At 30.8% G+C, this 22487-nt stretch overlaps 1 protein-coding gene across 3 annotated transcripts in view; it reads left to right on the forward strand.

The window, feature by feature from the left end:
• The window catches only part of LOC126735264 (putative phosphatidate phosphatase), an 82567-nt gene extending 63993 nt beyond the window's left edge, over window positions 1-18574 (forward strand). Inside the window, exons 6-7 of one of the 3 annotated variants that reach the window (XM_050439214.1) lie at window positions 1324-1434; window positions 12980-18574. In XM_050439214.1, the coding sequence (XP_050295171.1) occupies window positions 1324-1389 (66 nt within the window). In that variant the 3' untranslated portion in view covers window positions 1390-1434; window positions 12980-18574. Of the gene's footprint in view, window positions 1-1323; window positions 1784-12979 lie in introns of those variants that run through there. The other 2 variants (XM_050439212.1, XM_050439213.1) reach the window with 2 other exon arrangements.
• Window positions 18575-22487: the final 3913 nt, after the last annotated feature.

Consider the following 22487-nt stretch of genomic DNA (forward strand, 5'->3'; position numbering starts at 1 on the left):
AATCGAAAAAACTTGAAGAAAAGAAATTTGCTTTCTGAATTAAAATAAATTGAAAATCTTGTTTTTTTTTTATTTTATGTGTAAACAAATACTTAAATTAAAAAAAATAGGAAGACAAATTAATTTTAGACAATTCTTAAATTCACAATCTTAATTTTTAAATTTGGTGAAAATATACGGACATTAAAAACACGTGAATATTTAATTTGTTCAGAATTATATATTTTTTATTTGAAACGTTACTTTAATGATTTTGATAAGGAATTAGAAAAAATATAATTTAATAAAAAAAACTAATCCAGTCATGAAAACCACGAAACTGCAATTATTTCGATAATGTGGTATGTGCGCATAATGCAAGGAAAAGTTATGGAACAAAGATCTATTAGAAGGAGAAGAATATAAGAAAGGACATAAAGAAGAAGAAATGAAAGATTATGCTGATAATATAATATATGATGACTTTTATCTAGTATAAAAATGATAACAAACTAAAATCCTGGAGAAAAAATAATTTTTAATATCCAAGGAACATTTAATATCCCTGGAATTAAATGCAAATTTTTTTTAAAGTAGAAAAGATTAACTGAGAATTAGTTAACATGTCTGAAAAATATAAAACTTTAAATCCTTAAGAAATGTAAATACAAATTTCAAAATGCCTGGAAGATATAAAAACGTCTATATTAAAAACTTTTTTGACGTCCCTATTTTATTTTTTGATGTTTATTAAGTCCGAAAATTTAGGATAATTAAGGAATCGAGTTAATTTTAATTAAAAAAAAATTAACTTTAACAAAAGGTTTATTGTGTTATTTAGTGTGTAAAAAAAAATTTAGTGTTTGTGTTGTTTTACAATACTAATATAATTTTTTTTTAAAGAACTATTCAAATGTTAGTTAGGAAGACTTTTTGCTCTAAAGGAAAATTGGAAAAAAAATGATATTATGCATAAATTAAACGTACACGATAACCATTTTCTATTCATTTTAAATTTCACTGGCAAGAAACTCTTTGCAAGCTCTTTCGAAATATTCTTACCTAAGAGTAATTTTAGTACCCAGGTGCATGTAGTTCAACTATTTCTAATACTAATAACAGGGAGTTCTTATAATTTATTCTAATTTGCCTGAGATATTTTAAATCTTCTAATCTATATCATTCCTGGTAGTTTCAACTCTTCTTTCCCTATCATGTTTAAGGTTATTATAATTTATTTATTGAATATATTTTATACTTGTATCCATTCAAACTAACTTAATTTTACACTGTCTGGTATTTGGTGGCACCCCGCTTAACTAACAAACTGTTTGTAATTTGCAGGCCAATTACTTTGCACGATTTCAACCAGAGAACGGTAAAATAAGAGACACTTACATAGCAATCTAAATAAACACTCAAGGGCTTTCGAGTTTACCCTAGAACAATTACAAGGTATTTATCTAATTAAAATCTTCGTTAAGGCAATTGGACAGAGTAATTAGGTGGTGCCTGATAACGACCGTAGCTTGTCAGACTTAAGCTTTTCTGCATGAAAATAAATGAGTTTTTAATCTGTGGATAATTTTCTGTATTTATTGGATGATCAACGAAAAGTTGAATCTGCTGGACGCAGTTCAACAGCATTTTTATTGTTTTTGACGTTTTAAGAAAGTTTGTCCAGTTGTCTTGCTTTAATGAATATAACACGCTTCTTTGTATAATAATTTTACTAACCATTAATTTAATGGAATAAGAGTATTCTCTTTTGAAAGCCTTTTAAGCAATAAAGCTGATCTAAGTAAGTATAGTGTTAGTTTTATTATTCCCAAATAGCATAAGAACGTTCTAAAAATGTTCCAGTTTATTAACATTTTAAAAACGTTGAGGGAATAATCAGTGTCAAGAATGTGAATATTCTTGGAACATCCCCTGAATGTTAATTGTCATATGTTCTACGTTAGTATGTGATCTTTACATTCGGTATTGATAAAGCTAATATCTTAAACTAAAAATTGCAGGCATTTTTTCTTCTGAAAACGAAAGTGTTTGGGTCGTTTTCATATTTTTTTTTTATTTTCAAATTCATCCTTAGGAACTCTTCTAGATGTATGTAAAAAAATATGACAATATTTCAAATCTATCCTAAGTTATGCCATGATTACTAAAAATCCTCAAGTGGTAATATGAATTTCAAATTTGGTGAATAATTAAAAAGGGTTTTGAGGTACAAGCAACAAGAGACAAAAATTGAAAAAACACTAAGGTTTTGATAAAAAATGTATTTATGTGAATTTTAAATGAAAGATATACAAAGAAGCAATTTGGTTATTTTCATATGGTATGTTTTTAAAATTTTGTATTTATTTTAAATTAATAATACCTTCTGATTCCTATTCTCATACTCTCTGATCATTGTTGAAAATGAAACGTAAATTTAATATGTAATATTGTAAATGTGAAAGTATGACCACCAGTGAAAGTATTTAATTGTATGTTAAAATCAATTTGGAGGATTTGAATTTTTCATTAAATTAATTTTAATTAAAAAAAATTACATATCCCCCAATCTTATAAAAAAAAATCCTAATTTTAATTGAATATTTAAAAAAAAAAATTTCAGTCAATTTGGTATATTTGAATTAGTCCAAGAGTTTAAAAAAATAATGAATCATGAAAAAATATGATAATATAAATCGAGGATATTTTAAGCTTTTTTAGATATTTAGCCCATGATTTTTTCCACTGAAATGCATATGAATTATTAGTAATAAATACCATAATTTGTTGTTTTGTTTAATGCAAATTTAATGTATCAATCAAGTTGTTTTAATATCTTCTACGTAATATCCTAAAAATTAATTTTTAATGCTCAGGCCTTTATCTATTGCTTAATCTATTGGTATAAGGCAAATGAGGTATTTTATTGTTAAATGGCATGTGTTAAATATAAAGCAAATAAAACGTGTTTATAACTTAATCTAGCAGATCATTGAGTATAATTTTCGAAATATAGTATTATTGGCTTTAAAAATTAAAAAGTCTATATCAATTTATTGATTTATTAACGGTAAACCATTATACAAAATATAATAAATTAAACTACAGAAAATTATTAACTAGATAGGTACTTACTTACCAATACCAAGAACTAACACCTATTCGTATAAGATGGAGCTTAAACAAGAATTTAATTTATTTTAACTAATACTACGTAATAATTTCAACCAATTTACTTTCAATAATCTTGGGGACTGATGTATTGGAAGATTATACTTATCGAAGTTTCTTTGAATTCTATGAAGTGGACTATCCATGCCATAGTTAGTTCAATGAAACTCAAGGTTAAATTAATGTTTTGACAATTCTGTAAGATGTTTGAAATGTTACATTTCCCAAAAGATCGCTGCAGGTAATTGAACCATTGAAAATGTTTAAAAGAAATGACATGATAGTGTTAAAGACATACATTAATCTATGATTCTCACGGGAATCCAGAGCCATGGTCAACATAAATATAATCTACTTGATAATTTCGCAAACGAACCTTAAGTTAAATGAATAAGTACTTCTGAATATTTTCAATTTCATTCATTTGAATCTCATAAAACGGTTATTATAAGGATGCATATTCTAGGATAGACCGGATGTACGAAAAATACAATCCTTATAACCATTGCATAAAAAGTCAGAATTAAATCTAGTCACAAAATCAAAGTTTCATCAAGTTAAGCACGTAGCAGAATATTATTTCTGTGGTCACAAAAACTATAATTTAGAATCCGAGAGTATTCCGAGATCCTGTACCACTTCTACCTTTCTTAATAACTTATCGTCAATATTATACTTATATGTAACTGAAGATTTAGATTTAGCAAAAGATATACAATGACACTTCAATATTGAGAAACTCCATTAAGGATTTAATTAAAAAAAAAAAAGAATTTAATTGCATTTTGTAATCTTAGAATATGAGAATCAGTATTAGTTTTTAATGATGGTTATAATGGGGCAAAATAAAGCACCTGATTTTGAGTACGTAATATTTTAACGTTATCTTTTTTCTTTTCACCCTGCTTATAAAAACGTTATTCTGAACATTGTACTGTTGGTTTATCTAAATATCTACTCAAAACTGATATGTTGTATGTGATATCTGACCTTGCTAAAAATTAGCCTTCTATAGGATAGATTTTCTAAGATTGGTTAACTCTCATCTACTTGCAAGTTTTGGTCCATAGATGTTGCAATATAGCGACACTCCATCATCATCATTCAGTCGAGAATTTTGAAATCATCCTTGTTTGACTAACTTTTCATCCATCTTCCAGCTTGGTGATTTCCATACCAAGAACAGTTACATAAACAGTAATTATTCCCACTCTGACCTTTTAAAATGTAATTGTAACATAATTTCACTAAACTTGATGTTCCAACAATTTCAAGCATTTCTAAAATCATTTTGACTTGCTCTGTAAGCCTTCTGGTTTCTTGATAAATACTTAACATACATAATCAAAAATCCAATTAAGAAAAAAGAAAATCTCTTTGCCACTAGTCTTGTTTTCTTTTGACTTCCTATTTCTCACTTCCTCAAACTCTGCAGCTTCCATATATGTTCTTGGTTCATTTCCGGTGCTAACGCTTCCTCGTCAGTTGATTCTTCCTTAATATTTTCCGTTTTGTCATGATCTTGGTCTTCTCCTATGTTTTTATTTCCATTATTTTCTTCCGGTGCTTCCTCATTCTTCATCCCTATATCATTTTCTAGTACATCATTATCTTCTGTTCCTCATCATCACTTTTACACTGTTTAAATGCCTCTTCATTTAATTATAGTTTTTTTTTCTGGTGTGGCTCGTCAACTGTGGTTAGTCAATCATAACAGCTTTTTCTGCCTTCGAGTCCAGTTTGTTCTTATTTGAAATAACTGTGTACCGGCACCTGCAACCAAAAATTCTTAACTTGCTCAAGTCATTTCTCCGATTGTAAATCTCTGATAGTGTTTGACCTCGTGGTTGGAGTGCGTCTTAATTCATATATTGAACACTTGAGTGGTTCTCCTCAAAGAGATTTTGATATTCCAGATTCAACAATTTTGGTTCTTACCATATTTAATACAGTTCTATTTATTCTATCTAATTTACCATTTGACTAAGGACTGTAAGAAATTGTGTATTCCACCTGAATATCTTTTTGTGTACAGTATGACTTAAAACTGAATCTTTCTTGTCAAACTGTCTTTCTCTATACACTCAAACTGTCTCTCTAAATATTTTATCTGTAAAATTTTAAATATCAAAAAGTGTGGCAAGTCATCAAGGATTACCTGAAAGTACTTTCCTCCATCATTTTTAGTTATTTATTGGACCACACTATGGACCAACTCGCCAATCATTATTGTCTTTTCCTCATGGCTGTAAAAAGATGATCTTGTAGCTTTTCCTTTTACACAAGATGAACATATTGTTTTTAGACCCAACTGTGTCAAAGCATTCTTGTTTTCATGGCCTAATCGACGATGCCATAAGTTATCTGCAACAATATCATAATTCTCATTTTGCGTGTTTATTTTCTCTAATATTAAGATAAGAAATCAATTCTTTTTCTCACAAACTATATCAAAATTCTTTCCAATTATCGTTTCGCTCAGCAATTATTTTGTGTCCCTTTTTTGGCAACTTCAATGCAGAAATGAGGTTATGGTTCATGCCTAAAATATGAGCTACTTATCTTTGACACATCCCAGTTAATGTTACACATCTTGTATATATTTTTCCTTAAGATGCTGCCAATTGCTATATGTATTTCTACGAAACGTGGTAACATTTGAATGTTGTACATAAATGTGTGCATATCTTCCTGTACGAAATGGTTAATGGCTCCAGAATCTATGATAAAATTTACCACATTGGAATATTCCTTACATAAATTAGCTGCGTACACACCATGATCTTCCTTTGCACCCACTTCAGATCTGCTATCACGTTGAGATTCCTGTTTTGTGGTAATTTCCCCTTGCTCGTCTAAAATTTGTACGTGGTAGTTCTAAAACAACCTGTTCCCCAGGCCTTAGCAGATGGTCAACATCATTCTTCGAAACATGCTTCAGTTCTTCACCTAACAATTGGCAAACCACCATTGGCATACCTTTTAATGATAATTATAATGGGACAAAATAAAGGACCTGATTTCGAGTACGAAATACTTTAATGATTAACGTAAACGCTTTTTGTTTTGGGCATGCTTACAACAACAATAAAGGCAAAGTAAGAATTTACCTAAAAATTACAGAACCACACACCACACAGAGTGGGGTCATGCCACAAACTAAGAGCGGCTTCATATGTTAATAATACTTAACATAAATCACTCTGAGTATTTTATCATCAGCAAACACAAGAAAGTTTAATCTTGTAAAAACAAGAATACGTCAATAACAAACAATATAGGGCACAAATGAGACATATTCTGATTTCTACCGATAAGAAAACTATTTTAAGCATTTTATGATACAATCCACCAATCTATATGCTGGCAACTTGACCAACAATAACATGTCATTAACCTTATCAAACGCCTTTGAGAAGTCCGTGTAAATTACATCGACTTGCATACCATTCTGAAATGCACTCAACAGACGTCTTGGTCAATCTAGATCGGTCAAATTGAAGTGTTTATCGACAAATATGCCCTTACATGTTCATGCCAAAAACTTCGCAACAAGTGCATCCAGAGGTTTTGTTATAACGGATTGAATACAGACCCTTCTGTCATTTTATACGCTACACCGATTACCCGCTTTAAAAATAGGAGTAATAAATAAATTTCTCTAAAAATCAGGAAAAACTCCTCAGGAAGAAGTTTCAGTGATAAATTAAATAGCTCAAAAAGTAGCCTTGTTAAAGAATATATGCAAGCCTTGATTAAAATTGCTGGTATACCATCTGGATCAAATGATGTTTTTGTTTTCAGTTTTACAATTTCATTAAAAATATTACTTACTAGTCATACAAGAAACATTGACAGTATCAGAAATCCTAAAGTAATAAACAGGAACCGCATAATTAGAATTAAAGCAAACCGTAGGAAAATAATCAAAAAATAAAATTTCATCACCATCTTGGGATTATCGGCATCTCTAGTTCATATGGCTTGGAATCCCCAAAGTCTTAACTGTATTATGAACATGCTTTCCAAAATGCCGTGGACTTTCTAACAATCTTCTGTGAAATAACATTTGGATAACGTATATTCTCAAAAAGGTTGCAGTAATCCCTAGGCTGTAAAATATGGCAATAGGTTAATATAATGTTTATAACGTAAGGATAGTTTATCAGTATTCAAATAAAAATTGCCATATAATTAAATGTATATCAGTGATGTTTCGCTAAAATGATTAATAAATTACATGTCACCTAATGGGAAAAAAAATCGCTTTGAGTAAATTGCTAATATGTAATATTTAAAAAATAAATTAAGCTTTTTTACATGTTTATTATATGCCCACAATTTTTGCCATTTGAAGGTATATGAGTTATTAGTAATAAATACCATAACTTATTGTTTTGCTTAATTGAATTTCCAAATGACAAAAAGTTAAACAACACGATTTTAAAATTTAATCAAATTGTTGTAATTTCCCCTATGTAATATCCTTAATGTATTTTTTAATGCTCAAGCGTTTAGCTATTACTTAATCTATTGTTAAAAGTCAAATAAGGTGTTTTATTGCTAAACGGCATGTTTTAAACGAAATGTAAATAAAACGTTTTTAACTTAATCTATCACATCGTTGAGTGTAATTTTCGAAGCATTAAGTGTTATCAGTTTTAAAAATTGAAGGGATCAATTTAATGATAATTTATCAGTATTCAAATAAAAATTGCTATATAGTAAATGTAGATCAAGGATATTGGATTTTTATTTACAGTAAATGTTAAAAGAATAAAAAACTGTGGATCAAATTTTTTTCACAAATAAACGAAATGCTTTAAATTTACGTCTTAAAATAGATTTCAATTTATTGAAGTGCATACAATGTAATATAATTGTAGGTATGCATGTTTTGACGAACGGTTCAAATTTGCGTTCATGATAATGCGTCTTAATCATCAAGTTCTTTCCCATTTTGCGTTTCTTTAATTCATAGTTTATTTTAATATTTAGTTGATGTATAGGTTAGGAAAATGAGACTTTTTATTTAAATCTTATGATTTACAATTTTGAATGTCTTAGTACAATTCAAAAGAACCAAAACAATTCGAATTACTGTAATCATGTTGGTTTAAAAAGTCCATGACTGTGGAAAGAACCGTTATAATTGATATGAATCGAAGATATTAAGAGTAAGATTTTTACTTTTAGGCAAATGAAAATGTTAAGCTTGCCTTCACTTTTTAGGAAAATATTGCCTTTCCGGACAAACACTTTTAATAGGAGTTAGTGGGTTGATAATAGCGTATATTCAAAGCAAAATAATGCCAATATTTGATATCATCAACACCGAATGTTTATATTTTTGACAGCTTGTAAAATATTTTCTGAGCAATAAGCCTAAACTCCTTTATAAAAACTCGGTGGTTTTTGAAGTGCCTAGACCTTATCCATCTACTTCAAATGCAAATTCTTTCATGGGAAATCTAGTTAATTTCTTGAATCGACGAAAGATTTCTGCAGAAATATTCTGTGATCTGTCAAAAGCTTTGGACTGTGGGACGGAATACGAGATATGATTTGAACGGAATTTTAAGTCATATCTCTCTGAAAGGACTCAGAACGTCTCTATAAAGAGCAGACCTTCAGATAAACAAATCATTTTTAATTGTATGCTGAAGGGTTCTGAAAAGAACAACACTCTTTTATTTTTTTATTATTCTTCCTTAGCTTCCTATATTATTTCTCTTTGATTATTTTCCTAAAGTAATAACTACAGATTTTAATCATAATATTTTTACCTTAAGATAGTATAATAAATTTTATACTTTATCAGATCAATACACAGTCACGTTTATGAAAGCAACACATATATTTTCCATTTCTCCTTTAATTATGTAAAAATTAAATTTTCTCTGATAAAATTGACTGTTTTCTACTTATTTCAAAATTTAATGGAAAAAAATGAAAAAGCAAGCTTAGTAAATGAGTTTTTGAAAAAGTCTATAATATACGTCGTTATGTATAATTTATTTTGTCGGGGCTTTCATTGCGTAACATTGTGAATTTTGTGATTATTTTTCTTGGCTATTAACTAGAGATTTTTGACATAATATTTTAGTTAACATGGTAGAAGAAGTTTCACCTAATTAGTCATTATCTGAGGAACAGAAAATCAAATTTTTTTGGCAAAATAATTAAACACAATTTATGACACTTTCTGAAAGAAAAATCACTTTTACTGATTTTGTTATCCAGTCTTTTCAGGAGGGTTGTCACGTACATGCAGTGTATACGGATTTCAGTAAAGCTTTTGACCGCATCAATTCATGCAATTTGGGTAAGCAAATACGGCCTTACCGACCCTTATATATGTGGCTGAGCTACTTATATAACCGTAGGCAGATTATAAGACTGCAATTTTTAATCAAATATAGCAACTCCATCTGGTGTTTCTCTAGGTTCCCACTTAGGGCCGTTACTTTTTAACATCTTTATGAATGATGTTGGAAGTTGTTTCATGAATAGCTACTATCTGAAATTTGCAGATAATTTTAAGTCTCAAGTTTGGATGATGCTACTTGGTGCACCGCTAATAATATGACTTTAAATACTAGGAAATGCCATTCCATACTTTTCACTCGCGGTACAGGTCAGCTTGATCAAATGTATACTATTAATAGCAGTCCTCTGGAAGTGGTATCTAGTGACTTTGGTATAACTTTACACTTCCATTTAAATTTATCCTTCATATCACACCAATTGTATCAAAGGCTATGCAAGTGCTGGGTTTCATTAAGAGGGGCACCAGAGATTTCCAGGACATTGCTTGGTCACCTCATTATAACAATCACATTCAAATGATTGAACAGGTTCAGCACAAATTTTTAAGATACATTGCTTTCAAAAGGAATGCTCCGCTTCCCATTATCTACCACGAGTTTGAATCTGAACTTAATATCCATACTCTCCAAATCCGTCATAAACATCGTGACCGGTCAGTCTCTTATGACATCCTCCATTCTGGATATTGCTGTCCACACATACTCGGTAAAATTGGTCTTCTTTAGGGTGTCAGACCAGTCAGACACCCTCGTTCTATATTGCATCCCAATTATAGAAGTTCCTTTGTTACCAGAGTAGGCAAACTTGCTAGCCAGTTCTCGAATCAGTAGAATTGTTTAAAGTAAAACTATTCAACTATAAGTATAGAACTGAATTTGTAAGACTGGTAAAAGCCAATGTTCTGTTAATTTATTCCGATGCGAAGATATTTAAGTCAAATTGTATATTATCTATTTTTAAGGTTTTTATCTGGTACCATTATGATTTTTGTGCAATGTGTAGTGTCGGTTAGGTTTTCTTCTCTTTTAAAATGTTTTATGTTTTTGTAAATTGGGCCCATTGAAAGAGCAATAAATAAATAAAGAAAAATATATAAAAAATCACATTTTTCTTACTAAATTAATAGTTTCCAGCTTATTTCAAAATTTAAGCGAAAAAGCTGGAAAACCGAGCTTAGTAAATGAATTTTTCAAAATTTCTATAACATTCGTTCTTATGGAAATTGTAATTTTTTTTCTTAGCTTTCCTATAAAAAAAAATAGAATTGTTGGCATAATATTATCACCTTTAATTCAGGTGTTACAAATTTCGCTCTTAATCAGATCAATGCACAATAATACATAAAAAAATGATGGCAACTACCGCCTACCGTTTCCGGCTTATTTCGAAATTTAGTCGAAAAAAAAATTAGTGGAAGTCGAGCTTGGATTAATTTTTCAAACTTTCTGTATTATACGTATTTCAATTTTTCTGTATTATTTTATGCAAATGACTTATTAAATTATTATTAATTAAATAATGATTTCTCCTAATTAGGTATCATCAGATCAATACGTAACTCTAGGTCTCTGCTGTAGTCTTAAGTTCATCATCATCGTTGCATCACAAAATCTCATATAGTTGACATTATATTAGTGAAATCCTTGAGCAAAATTTTTAAAAAGTGTTAAAACATCCACAAAATATAATGTTTTAATTCTGCTAGGTTAAGAAACAATCCGGAATTCAAGTAAATGAATTTGTTGACTATCTTGCTAAAGAAGCTATAGACAAAGACGTATCTGTTCATGGATCACAATTCTATGGTATTTCCTTGCCTTAAAGAACCCAATAAAAAAGTGGAGCCAACAACTTGAAAGCCATCAGTTTAAAATACCGACTTTAGTAGGAGTAGCTATAATACTTTTATTAGACTTATCGGTGGTCATGGCAATTTAAGGATACCTCTTACATAAGATGAATGTAGTCAAAAATCTGTATTGTGTAATATGCAATAATAGAACTACTGTTGACGATTTGAATCACTGAATTTGGATGTCAGACAAACCATCATACATCAACTTTTTTGAATCAAGAACTTTAGTTCACATCTTGTAATTGACATATTGGTCTTTGTCTCTAAAATGTCAGATAAAATTCCTTGAAGTAAAATTGGAAAATGTTTCATCATTGTTGCGTCACTATAACTCATATTTTAATACTGGATAATACATAAGTGAAGTCTTTGAGCAAAATTCTGAAAAGTGCTAAAACATCCATAAAACTATGACTATCGTGTTCTAAAAACCTAATGCGTCACATCAAGCCCATGTGATTGAAAAGGTAGACGGTAATCTCTTTCAAGCACTTTCGGAGAATACGAGCAACTATATTTTAAATTCTGAAAGTAATATTTATACATTATATTTATTACAAATCCAGATATACAGGGCGTATAACCTTACAGAGGCCTGTAGTTCATTTTAGAAAATATTATATTCACTATGCTCACTTTACTGTATGGCAGATTTTAAGAGAATATCAACTGTATCCTTACCACATACAGAGTGTTTAAGCGTTATTACCTGCCAATTTTCCCCAACGAGTTGTTTATTATACTTGACTTTTGCAACAACACAAGGTAGCGTTTCCAAGATTTCTATCCTGTATTTTGTATATAAGCGTGTTTTTGCCCGAAATTCGATTAGATATGAACTTTCACAATAACCATGCGGTTACAGAAGTTAATTTTCAGCAACAGTTTTCCGTGAATGTTTAGGTTCGTATTGTAGATGATTATCTCATTGGACCTCATTTTTTACCCCCGAGATTAAATGGTCAAGAATATCGTAATTTTTTATTGTAATTTATTTTACCTGGACTATTAGAAAATGTTCCGCTGGAAGTAAGAGGAGCAATGTGGCTCATACATGACGGGGTTCCACCTCTCTTCAGCATTGTATCTCGCTAATTTTTGGATGCAACTTTTAGAGAAAACTGGATCGGGCGCAGAGGTCCACAGTCATGGCCACCCATGTCACCGGATTTGAATCTGTTAGATTTTTTTCTCTGGGGGCATTTAAAGTCCCTCGTTTACAAAACCCCCGTGAATATACCGAAGAAGAATTAACCCAACGGATACGGGATTCATGTGGGCAGATAAGACATACGCCTGGAATGTTTCAACGAATTCGTCAATCAATGTTAAGACGAGCTGACGATGTTTGCATTTAGGTTGAAGTCTGGTGTTATTTATTGTTAATTTTTGTTTTTTTAAATTTGAACAAAATCGACTGAAAACTTATTAAGATATTTAGGAGAAACCTATTTTAAAAAAAAGTTTGACACCCTGTATCTTGAAAATGAAGTATTTCTGGACCTATGTTTATGTGAACTTTCATCTTGAAATTACTCATAGAATCACCTCCTGGAGTTTGGCCACGTACTTAAATAACACCCTGTATATTGTAAAGTTGTACTTGTAAAGTTGTTATATTTAACCTTCTTTTTTTTATTTCAGGCTCGGTTCTTTTCAACTCTGTTCACGCCAAACCGTTACGAACCTTCCGAACATTCGGAAATGAATGGCAATGGAGACGCTGGACGGACCACGGCAATAAGAGTCTAATTTGGTTCCATTTTAATGTAATTATTAATTTATGGTCACGTCTACATAGTGGATATAATTGAAGCTCGATTCCTTAAAACCTCGCAAACGGTTTTAATCCTACTGTTATTATTGAATATAGAGGGTGTTAAAGACGTTATTTTTCAGGAAGGTTTAAAGAGTGTTATTGAAGGATTTTTTTGGTTAATTTATAAGGCGCAATGAAATGCAGTCAATGTTTTCAGAATTCATGCAAACTGGGTTCATGTTAACACTACAGCAAAAAAGGTTTTTTTGAGGTAAAAATAATAGTAGAAATTTTATTTATTTTTTTTGAGTAAATTGTATGTCACTTTTTTATTTAAAGAAATAAGTTATTTTATTCTTTTTTGAGTGAAAGTTTGCTTTACGATAATTAAAAAAAATTATAATTTTATGATTATATAAAAGTTGTAACTAGATAAATGTAATCATATTATTGGTCTGTCTAGTGAGAAAATTAACTTAATTTTCTTAATATTTTAAGAATTTCGATACGGTTTTATATGTCAGTTTTTGGTTACTACATTATTCCTTTTTTCAAAATTTTTATTTTGTCCAGTTATCTCCGGCTAGATTCAAAATTTTTAAAACCGATATCTTAATACGAAAAAATTCCAACGAATTTAGACCACCGCGTAAAATTATTTACCCAGTTATTCAACAATAACGAAATTTCAAAAAATATTTATATATTTATATAAATATTTATATAATAAATTTTAGTTTTTTTTCTGACGTTATTTTAAGCCATAGAGCAAAAGAAATTACGCTTGATGGTGATCTAAAATTGACGATACGACGTTTCGTATTTTAGCGACCATTATCAATTTTTTTACTATAAAACATCATATTGTAATATACCATGAGAAAGAGAGAGATGGTTAGATAAGTTTTATCTATAAATTATTGTACCCTCAAACTATTTTTATTATGCAAGTATGATACATAGTGGAAGGACTATTTAAATTTAATTTAATTCAATATGGTGCTTATAAGGAAAAAAAATTGATGATGGTCACGAAAAGATGAAACGTCGTATCATTAATTTCAAATAATTATATTGTCGGGGTAAAAAAATAGCCATGAAAAAGTGTTATTTATTTTGTTCCAGTTGAAATAACGTCAGAAAGAAATTTAAAAAAAATTTGAATTTTCCTTTTTCGGATATATCCGGAAATAATCATATTTTTTAAAATTTTCAAAGGGCATTCTAATCCATTGGTTCCCAAAGTAATTTTTTTAAGTCTAAGTAGACAATATTGTCTATTATGATGAAACAAATTTTAGGATGCAATGTAATGTTACACTTTTCGCAAATTATTTACTTTTTTACCGCATTGAGCAAATCTATTAGATGACGTATATTCTCAAATCGTACTCTGTGCAATGGTCGAGGCACTTACTAAGTTTTTTCCTTGGTTCGGAAAAAACTTAGCGACATCTATCGTCAGAAAAACAATAAACCAACAGAATGATTTGATTGAAATTTCCGCATAAGTAACCGAGTACTTACAACACATACGTCTAATAAATATAAGACTAGTGACCAATACAATTTCCTTTGACGAAATCTAGATCCTAATTTGTCCACGCCATCCATATACTTATTACCTCTCTCTCTCCATCCTTCTGCTATCCAAGCTTCTCTGTCCTGATCGGCCTGCAGTTATATGCATGCAGCATGTAGATACTAGTATTGCCAGTCCAACTAAGGGTTTCATCTGGTCTATGCATCATGTGGGTGTTATTCCCCTCGGTCGTTTTCCAACCACTTTCTCTAACACAATAAGTTTCTCTAAATCAACAGTTCTTCGTGACAGATGGCCAAAGTATTTCAGAACAGCATTTTCAAAGTGAGGTGAAAGGCGAGTTCACATTACGAATAGATGCGATGTTTCGTCCAGGATATACGCAGCATTCTTCTGTAAGTCCACATCTTAAAGGAGTCAATCTGTCTTCTGTAGGACATTTTTAACGTCCAGTTTTCGGCAGTTGCAATGGGAAATAAGAGGCCTTGGATGAGTTATAGTTTGGTTTTCCTAGTAAGTGCGAAGTCTTTCCAGTGTTATCAGCCGACTTAGGTTAGGTATTAATTTTTCTGCCCCCTATTGATTTCCCAGCCTTCCATAACTTCTCTCATAATGTATACTCTGTATACATTTAATAGCATTAGCAAGAGTATACAGTCTTATCTTACACCTGACTCTATATAAAATTTATCAGAGCATACGCCGTCTATCTTTACTTTTACATTATTGCATTCGTATAGACTTTGGATGAGCAATATCAGATGCAAGAGAACTGTTATTATCTTCAGCGTTTCCCATGGTGCATTCCATCAGATTTTTTATCAAATGCTTTGGTGGGGAGAGACTCCGAAATTTGTGGGGAAGAAAAGGTTTGATCCAGTCGTTAATGATTGACACCAGAAATTTACTGGCATGTGACATTATAGGCCTTAGGTTTCCACAGTCTAACGGCCCCCACTTTTTATATAATGATATAAACATAAGAGTGGCACCATCCTCTTAGCCTCTTTCCAGTGTTCCATACTTGCGTGCAAATTTTAAGAAATATATGCACTCCTTCGTTACCATTACAGTTTGCCACAATTTTGGACTGAGGCAGGCCCTTTTTAGATCGGGTATTCCATCAAATCTGTCCCAACGAAGTGTGTTGGTTACTTCAGTCGTTTCAAAATTGGTTGCAATGGAAACAGCTTTACGATCTTTCATGTGAGGATGCATTTAGATAAAACTTAAAGATTCCTCTTGTTCTTCCTCCGCTGATGATTCCATTACTTTTTAGCTTGTACTGGACTTTTCGTTAAACGATTGTCCTTAATGTGTCTGTGGCACAATAATCATTTTTGTGACAATAGTCAATAGTCAAGGGGGGAAGGGCTGTAATTATCCATAAAAATTGTTTAATTTTTACCAGAAGGTAACTGAACTTGCTCCAGTAAAGATAATATTACATCTCCTTCCAAGCCGAATTTTTTTTCTCTATTTAGACCTTTTTCGGTAAACACCACAAAACCATATATGTATCCGCTACTTGAGCAAAGAACCCAAATCTTGAAGCCAAATCTTATGGCCTTATCCCGAATATACTGCTTGGCATAATGATTTCCATAGTTTAACACTATGCGCTCATCATGTTTTCTAAAATGTAGGTTTAGGTGGTCTATTAAGGGTCTCAATTTATAAAGCCTGTCGCGTTGGGGAAATTTTGAATTGTTATTTGATTCCGACGCATGCTGTTTAGATATTTTCCATATCCTGATAAAAAAAAAAACAGTTTACTTTCTGGAGTAATAAAAGTCAAAAGGTCTATATTGAAAAACAATTGGAGAAAATCAATTTAAGTAATTGCAAGCTTTTCATCCTGTGAGTATTCGCTTGGGCTATAGGTAATCACAAAAACACTCTTATTTGGTCGTTTAGTATCAGGGTCCCTCCATCTTCATTTTTAGTAGGTAGACATACTCTTGCTGCGTTGTACTTTTATTGATTTTTAGTTTTTCTTATGAAGAACGAATAAGGGCAGTAAATCTTCAGGTTCAAAATTCTCTCAGGGTCATTTCCATTAGCTGCAGGTAAAATATAAAAGTTAGATTCCAGCAGGTCGTTCTAAATAGTCCATTACGTGTGCTAAGGTAAATCTAAAAAAATGCAGTGCATGCAGTCCCTCAAAAGGGACACAATATATATTGTTTACTCACCGATGACCGTTATAAGAGTAATGCGATGAATTAATTTTAAATTCAAAGCAAATATTTCTGCGAGAAATTTAAAAAACACTTACTTAATATGTTGGGTCAAGTCTACCGAATATGCTTTGCCACTGTAAATGCTATGTGTATGCCCTGTATCGATTTATTCAATTTTTTTTAAATATTACGAAGAATTTATTTGTCTCCTTTAAGGGACGCTAGGTACTAAAGGGTTTATAAGCACCAAGTTACGCATCTTTGACCTAATTTAACTGATCCTCTATATCTTACGGTTTCCGAGCCTGTAGCGCAAAAAAAATTTATCTAGTCAGAAAATTTTAAGAAAACTCTCTAATTTCCAATTAATTTAAAAACATACAAATTTTACATATAAATACTCATACGTGTATCGATTGTTCATAAATTAATAGTAAATAACCATTTTTGAATAATTAGAAATTTAAAATAACCCTCTTTCTGCACAAAAGATGCATGTTTCGAAAATTTCGCATCATCAGATCAATCATATGTTAATAAGTTCATCTTATAACCATTTTTATTATTGGCCAATATATTTTGAATTATATGCTTTACCATGCGCGTACTTTAACACCCTTTATATTAAAACGAATTTGCCCAAAACATTCATAGAAAATTTTTAGATTCATATTTAAAGCTTTTGTGTTAAACTTAGCAAAAAAGGGACCTCACATGATAATAACCTGAAAACCTAAAAATTTATATAGTGCAATTTCTGCTTTTAAATATACTTATAGTACATAGTAGGTCCATATAATTGACCAAAAGTAAAATGTATGTCTAAATTCCGTACTTTTATCTATAACGTAGATTAGTTAGTAAGCCAAAATGCTTACAAACTTTCATATTTTATTATATTATAGCTTTGCAAAAATTGGTAAAAGCACTAAAGCATAAAATGTGAAACAATACGTATTATTAAAAAACTAGTTTTAAAAACTGCCAATATAAAATACCGTAATTATTATGTAAATAAACTTAATATACCCTCTCCATTCTGTGATCCTTGATAAATAAAATCTCTCTTTAAATTAAATTATAAATTAATTCATAGTCAATAATGCAATACCTAAAACGTATTTCAAGAACATTCAGGGTGTAGATATTTTTTCTTCTAGTATATGTATAGTTAATATATTGATATTCTTAGATTTAGTATGTATCCGTAGGTTAAGATATTTATTATTGTAGTATATACTATACAGGGTGTGCATTAGTAGCGAAATTTTGAAGAACATTCAAGGTCATCTCGAAATGTTTATAGAAAGTACATCCTGTATATTATGTCTGCATTTTATTGTATGTTTTTTTTTTTAAATGCGACATTTCGATGCTTTATGTGCATCATCTTCAGGACGAAAAGTGGAAGGAAAAGTTAAATATTAATCATTGGTTTGAACAGATTTTATATATGGAAATATTCCAAACATTACGTGACCTGAATAAGTTGAATGCATTTTAACTTATGCATAACATGGGGGTTCTAGGATAGTGAAAAAGAATAACATAAGCAGATTCCTACACATGTTGTGATTGGCATTATACTGATATTCTGAGAATGTTTACTGACAAAAATTGCATATGCTTGAAACGTAAAAGAAACATTCTTCCTATGTAAAAATAAAACAAGCCTTAACCAAGGCTATTTTAAAAATAGTCGTGTAAAGGGTAAATAGTCTTATTATTTTGCTGGACCCCTATTTAACCCATTAGATCCCACGGTACCTTTTAGTCAAAAAAATTAAAAAAATCACGTCATTGTGATAATATCTATGTTCTTAACAAAACTATATATAAAATCTATATTCTAATTCTAAAGATAACTTAGATATAGATATGTACTCAAATGAGTACAATGGTAACTTGGCAGACAAAACAACTTTTTTATTTTACAAAAGAAAACTTATTTTAATGAGAGTGATACATTATAAAACAGGTTCGTTCCAAACAAAGTGTTACTTGACATTTTATGCACGCCCATCTAGCTCTTTGATGACACACAGTGCACCTTAATTGGTTTATCAGTTTGCGTGGGAAGTGACCACCTTCGTGTTGTCTAATCGTTTGAAGAACTTGAGCAGCAGGTCTCTGTTTCACAAACCGTGATTTGCCAAAGCAATTCAAGTAATGCAACACAATTTGTCTTTGGAATCCAAGCAAATCCATTTTCTCTGCTGAGGCTAATTGATGTAATCTCCATGAATTTACAACTGACATATTTACCATACGGGTAAACAGGCACCACCACCACTTTTTACCGCGAATATTGATTCGGTAGTTGCTGACTGCTTGGTCGTGTAGATCGACGCCTCCCATATGTTGGTTGTAAGTTTGAAATAAAAATGGCTAAGAAACATAAATTTTTTCTTTTGCAGCAGTTGACCAACGTTTGACTCTTGACAAAGGTTCAAATTTGTCATAATTTGTTGCTAAAGTTACAACGCTATTATCCTTCCACCTTACAAATAAAACATGAGAATCACTATCATACCTATATTCATAAGAACCACGTTCCTTTTTCTGAAATAGTTTGTTGTTCGTCAGTGGACATTTTTTGGTCCTATTTTCCCTAACAGTGCCTGTGGCCCTCTGGAATTTTTTTTCTAAGTGTTTTTAGAAGGTCAAAACTAGTAAAGTAGTTGTCAAAGAACACAGTATGGTCCGAAGGGACTGCAATGTTTTCTAAGAGGTCTAATACTACCGTTGATCCTAAGGGTAATTTTGAAGCTAAAGCGGGATTTGACGCAATACGTATCAAAGGAATAACAATATCCTGTGGAGCTGGTCAACATCCAGTCCTTATAACCAGAACGGGTAGGATTGCCTTTTATAAATTGTTTTGAGGGATGATGTCCAAAATATTTCGCCATAGCTTCATCTATTGAGAGCTCCTCGTGAAAGATGCCCCATTGCAAGAAATTTTGATTTAGAAGATCTACCAAAGGGCGCAATTTTGCTAGTTCCTGATATCCAGTAAATAACAAAATTGCAAGGAACAATTTTATGTCGGCTCTAGAAACGAAAAAGGCATGATTATTTTTTTGAGAGGAATATAAGTTTGTTTCATGTACAATATGGTCTATAATCTTGTCATCAAATATTTTTTCAAAGATTTCAATTGGAGTACAATCCTGTAAGTCGCTTTTGACTATTTCTAACCGATCAGCGGCCCCAGGCGTTGATGATGAAGATATATCAATAATATTTTCAGTCCATCTGGGTTCACAGGATTTTTCTTTATTTCGCAACGATTGACCAGCATCTTCTAGTTTGATAGCAGCAGAGCCTTTTAGTAGATTTTGGCGCAAAACAGATAACGGCATATCCATTTCTTCATCACTAGTATCCTTATTCTCATCCACATACTGTACCTCAATTTGACCTGGGATATCCCTAGGAAACTGGCTTACTTCATTCTCTTCAATCAAATCATCATCTATATCCTCTTCGTCAGTCTGACTGTCAGGATCAGGTGGTATTATAATGATATCAGCTGGAACGTTCTTATTTGTGGAACAGATATCTTCTAGGGCAGCTCCAAGCCTTTGATACCTTTTACCATAAAAATTTGAGGTGGGAATTGGCACATAGGCATCGTCATCAAAATCCATTTTTTGTTATCAGTTCTAGCAATAAAAAAAATATTGTTAGGCGACAGAGCCAAAGACATATTTTCTATGTTTTTTTGTAAACAATTTATTAGACCATATTTTATCACGTATAATTTTTTTTACTTTATAACAATTAGGACCCAAAACACTTTTCCTAAAATAGACACTGAGTGCCCACTGTACTCAAATAAGTACAGTAAGGTTCGGGGGGCCATTCTGTGACAACAGAATTGTAATATTACTGGCTTACAAAAACAAATACGTTTTATGATCCCCTAAGACCATTATAATCAACAATAAAACCTAGTGATTTATCAAATGGTAACAAAAAACAATAACTTACGTTGGGCAGTCACAGTATTTTAACACTAGTTGGACACTGACTATCGAAATCAACAACAACAAAATTCTGCATCGCGATAACCACATTTTTAAACGCCTACATGAAATTATACTTGTTTACAGATCCCTATATTTCACGGAAATTTCAAAATTCAAAAATATATGTTTTTGTTCACTGTACTCATATGAGTACAATGGGAACGAATGGGTTAAGCGACTTTTGGGAAAAAATATGTTGAATTTAAAAAAAAAATGGGAAAGTCTAAAACCTAACCAAAATAAAAATTGGAAAGGGCACTTTCCATGCAGTTTGAGTAGAAACATATTTTATCGATTTTCAAGCAAAAAAAAAATTAAGAATTGCAAAAAATAGTGCTGAAAATTTAAAAAAAAAGCGTATAACCAACGAAAATAGAAATGTGTACTCTTCGCACAATTTGACTGAACATATCACCGTTTTCACCGAGAAAAAATGGATTTTTTAAAATGTGTACAGGCATTCTTCATTTAATTTAACTAAACACCTATTTCACTATTTCCAAACAAATTTACAAAATGTTGAGAAAAAAATTGATTTTTGGGAAAATGATTTTTGTGCAAAAGTTTTAAAAATAACCCATAAATCAAAAACCATACAAAATAAAACTAAAAAAATTTGTACAGATAATCTTCATGCAATTTAACTGAACTCTTATTTCACCATTTTTTAAAAAATATCCAGGATGTTGTAAAAAAATGCCAAAAAACCTGAATCCCAAAAACCATACAAAATAACAAATTTGGAAATATGTACAGCCGTTTAGATTTAATTTAACTACACACTTGTTTCACTGTTTACAAACAAATATACAGAACGTTAAGAAAAAAAAATGAATTTTTGGAAAAATTGTTTTTTTTTTAAGTGTTAAAAATGGCTCATAACTTAAAAAATTTGAAAAATGGTCTGTAACTTGAAAACTATGGAAAGTTTTAAAAATTGTCAAGGTAGTATTCACGCAATTTGATCGGTAGATAATTCACCGCTTTCTCAAAAATATAGAGCATATTGAGGAAAAAATGGTTTTTGGCTTTGAATGTTTTTTTTTCTACATTTGAAAATTCGTGCACGTACTTTTAAAAATTTAAGAACTTAAGAACTTTTAAAAATCCACACTGAATATTAATAAAAAAAGATTATTTTTGGAACCATGTTTACCAAAACATACAAAACAAAAATTTTAAAATGTGTGCATGTGCACGTATTTTTTGTGCAATTTAAGTGGCCACCTATTTAACCGTTTTTCAAAATAATATCTATAAATTACCTGCCAAATTAGAACATTAAATATATTAATTTGTGTTACATTTAAAAGTCGCACCTACCTGTACCCTTCTTATAGCGTTCAAACACTTTTCTCACTTTATTCATTAACTAGGTACTAAGTTTACCTACGCTCATGGATGACCCCAAAACTCTTGTAAATGTACATTTTCTTACTCTCTAGCTATTTGAAATATAGTATAGGATGTTTAGAAAAAAACGAATTTTCGGAAAGATTTTTTTTCCTAAAAACGCCGCTAAATTCAAAAGTTATACCAAAACAAATTGAAATTTTGTACAGGTTTTATGTAAATTCACCATTTTTAAAAAATTATACGCGATTTTGGGAAAAACCTTAATATGTGAATATTC

This window comes from Anthonomus grandis, chromosome 4 (genome assembly GCF_022605725.1).
Source record: "Anthonomus grandis grandis chromosome 4, icAntGran1.3, whole genome shotgun sequence".
NCBI lineage: Eukaryota > Metazoa > Arthropoda > Insecta > Coleoptera > Curculionidae > Anthonomus > Anthonomus grandis.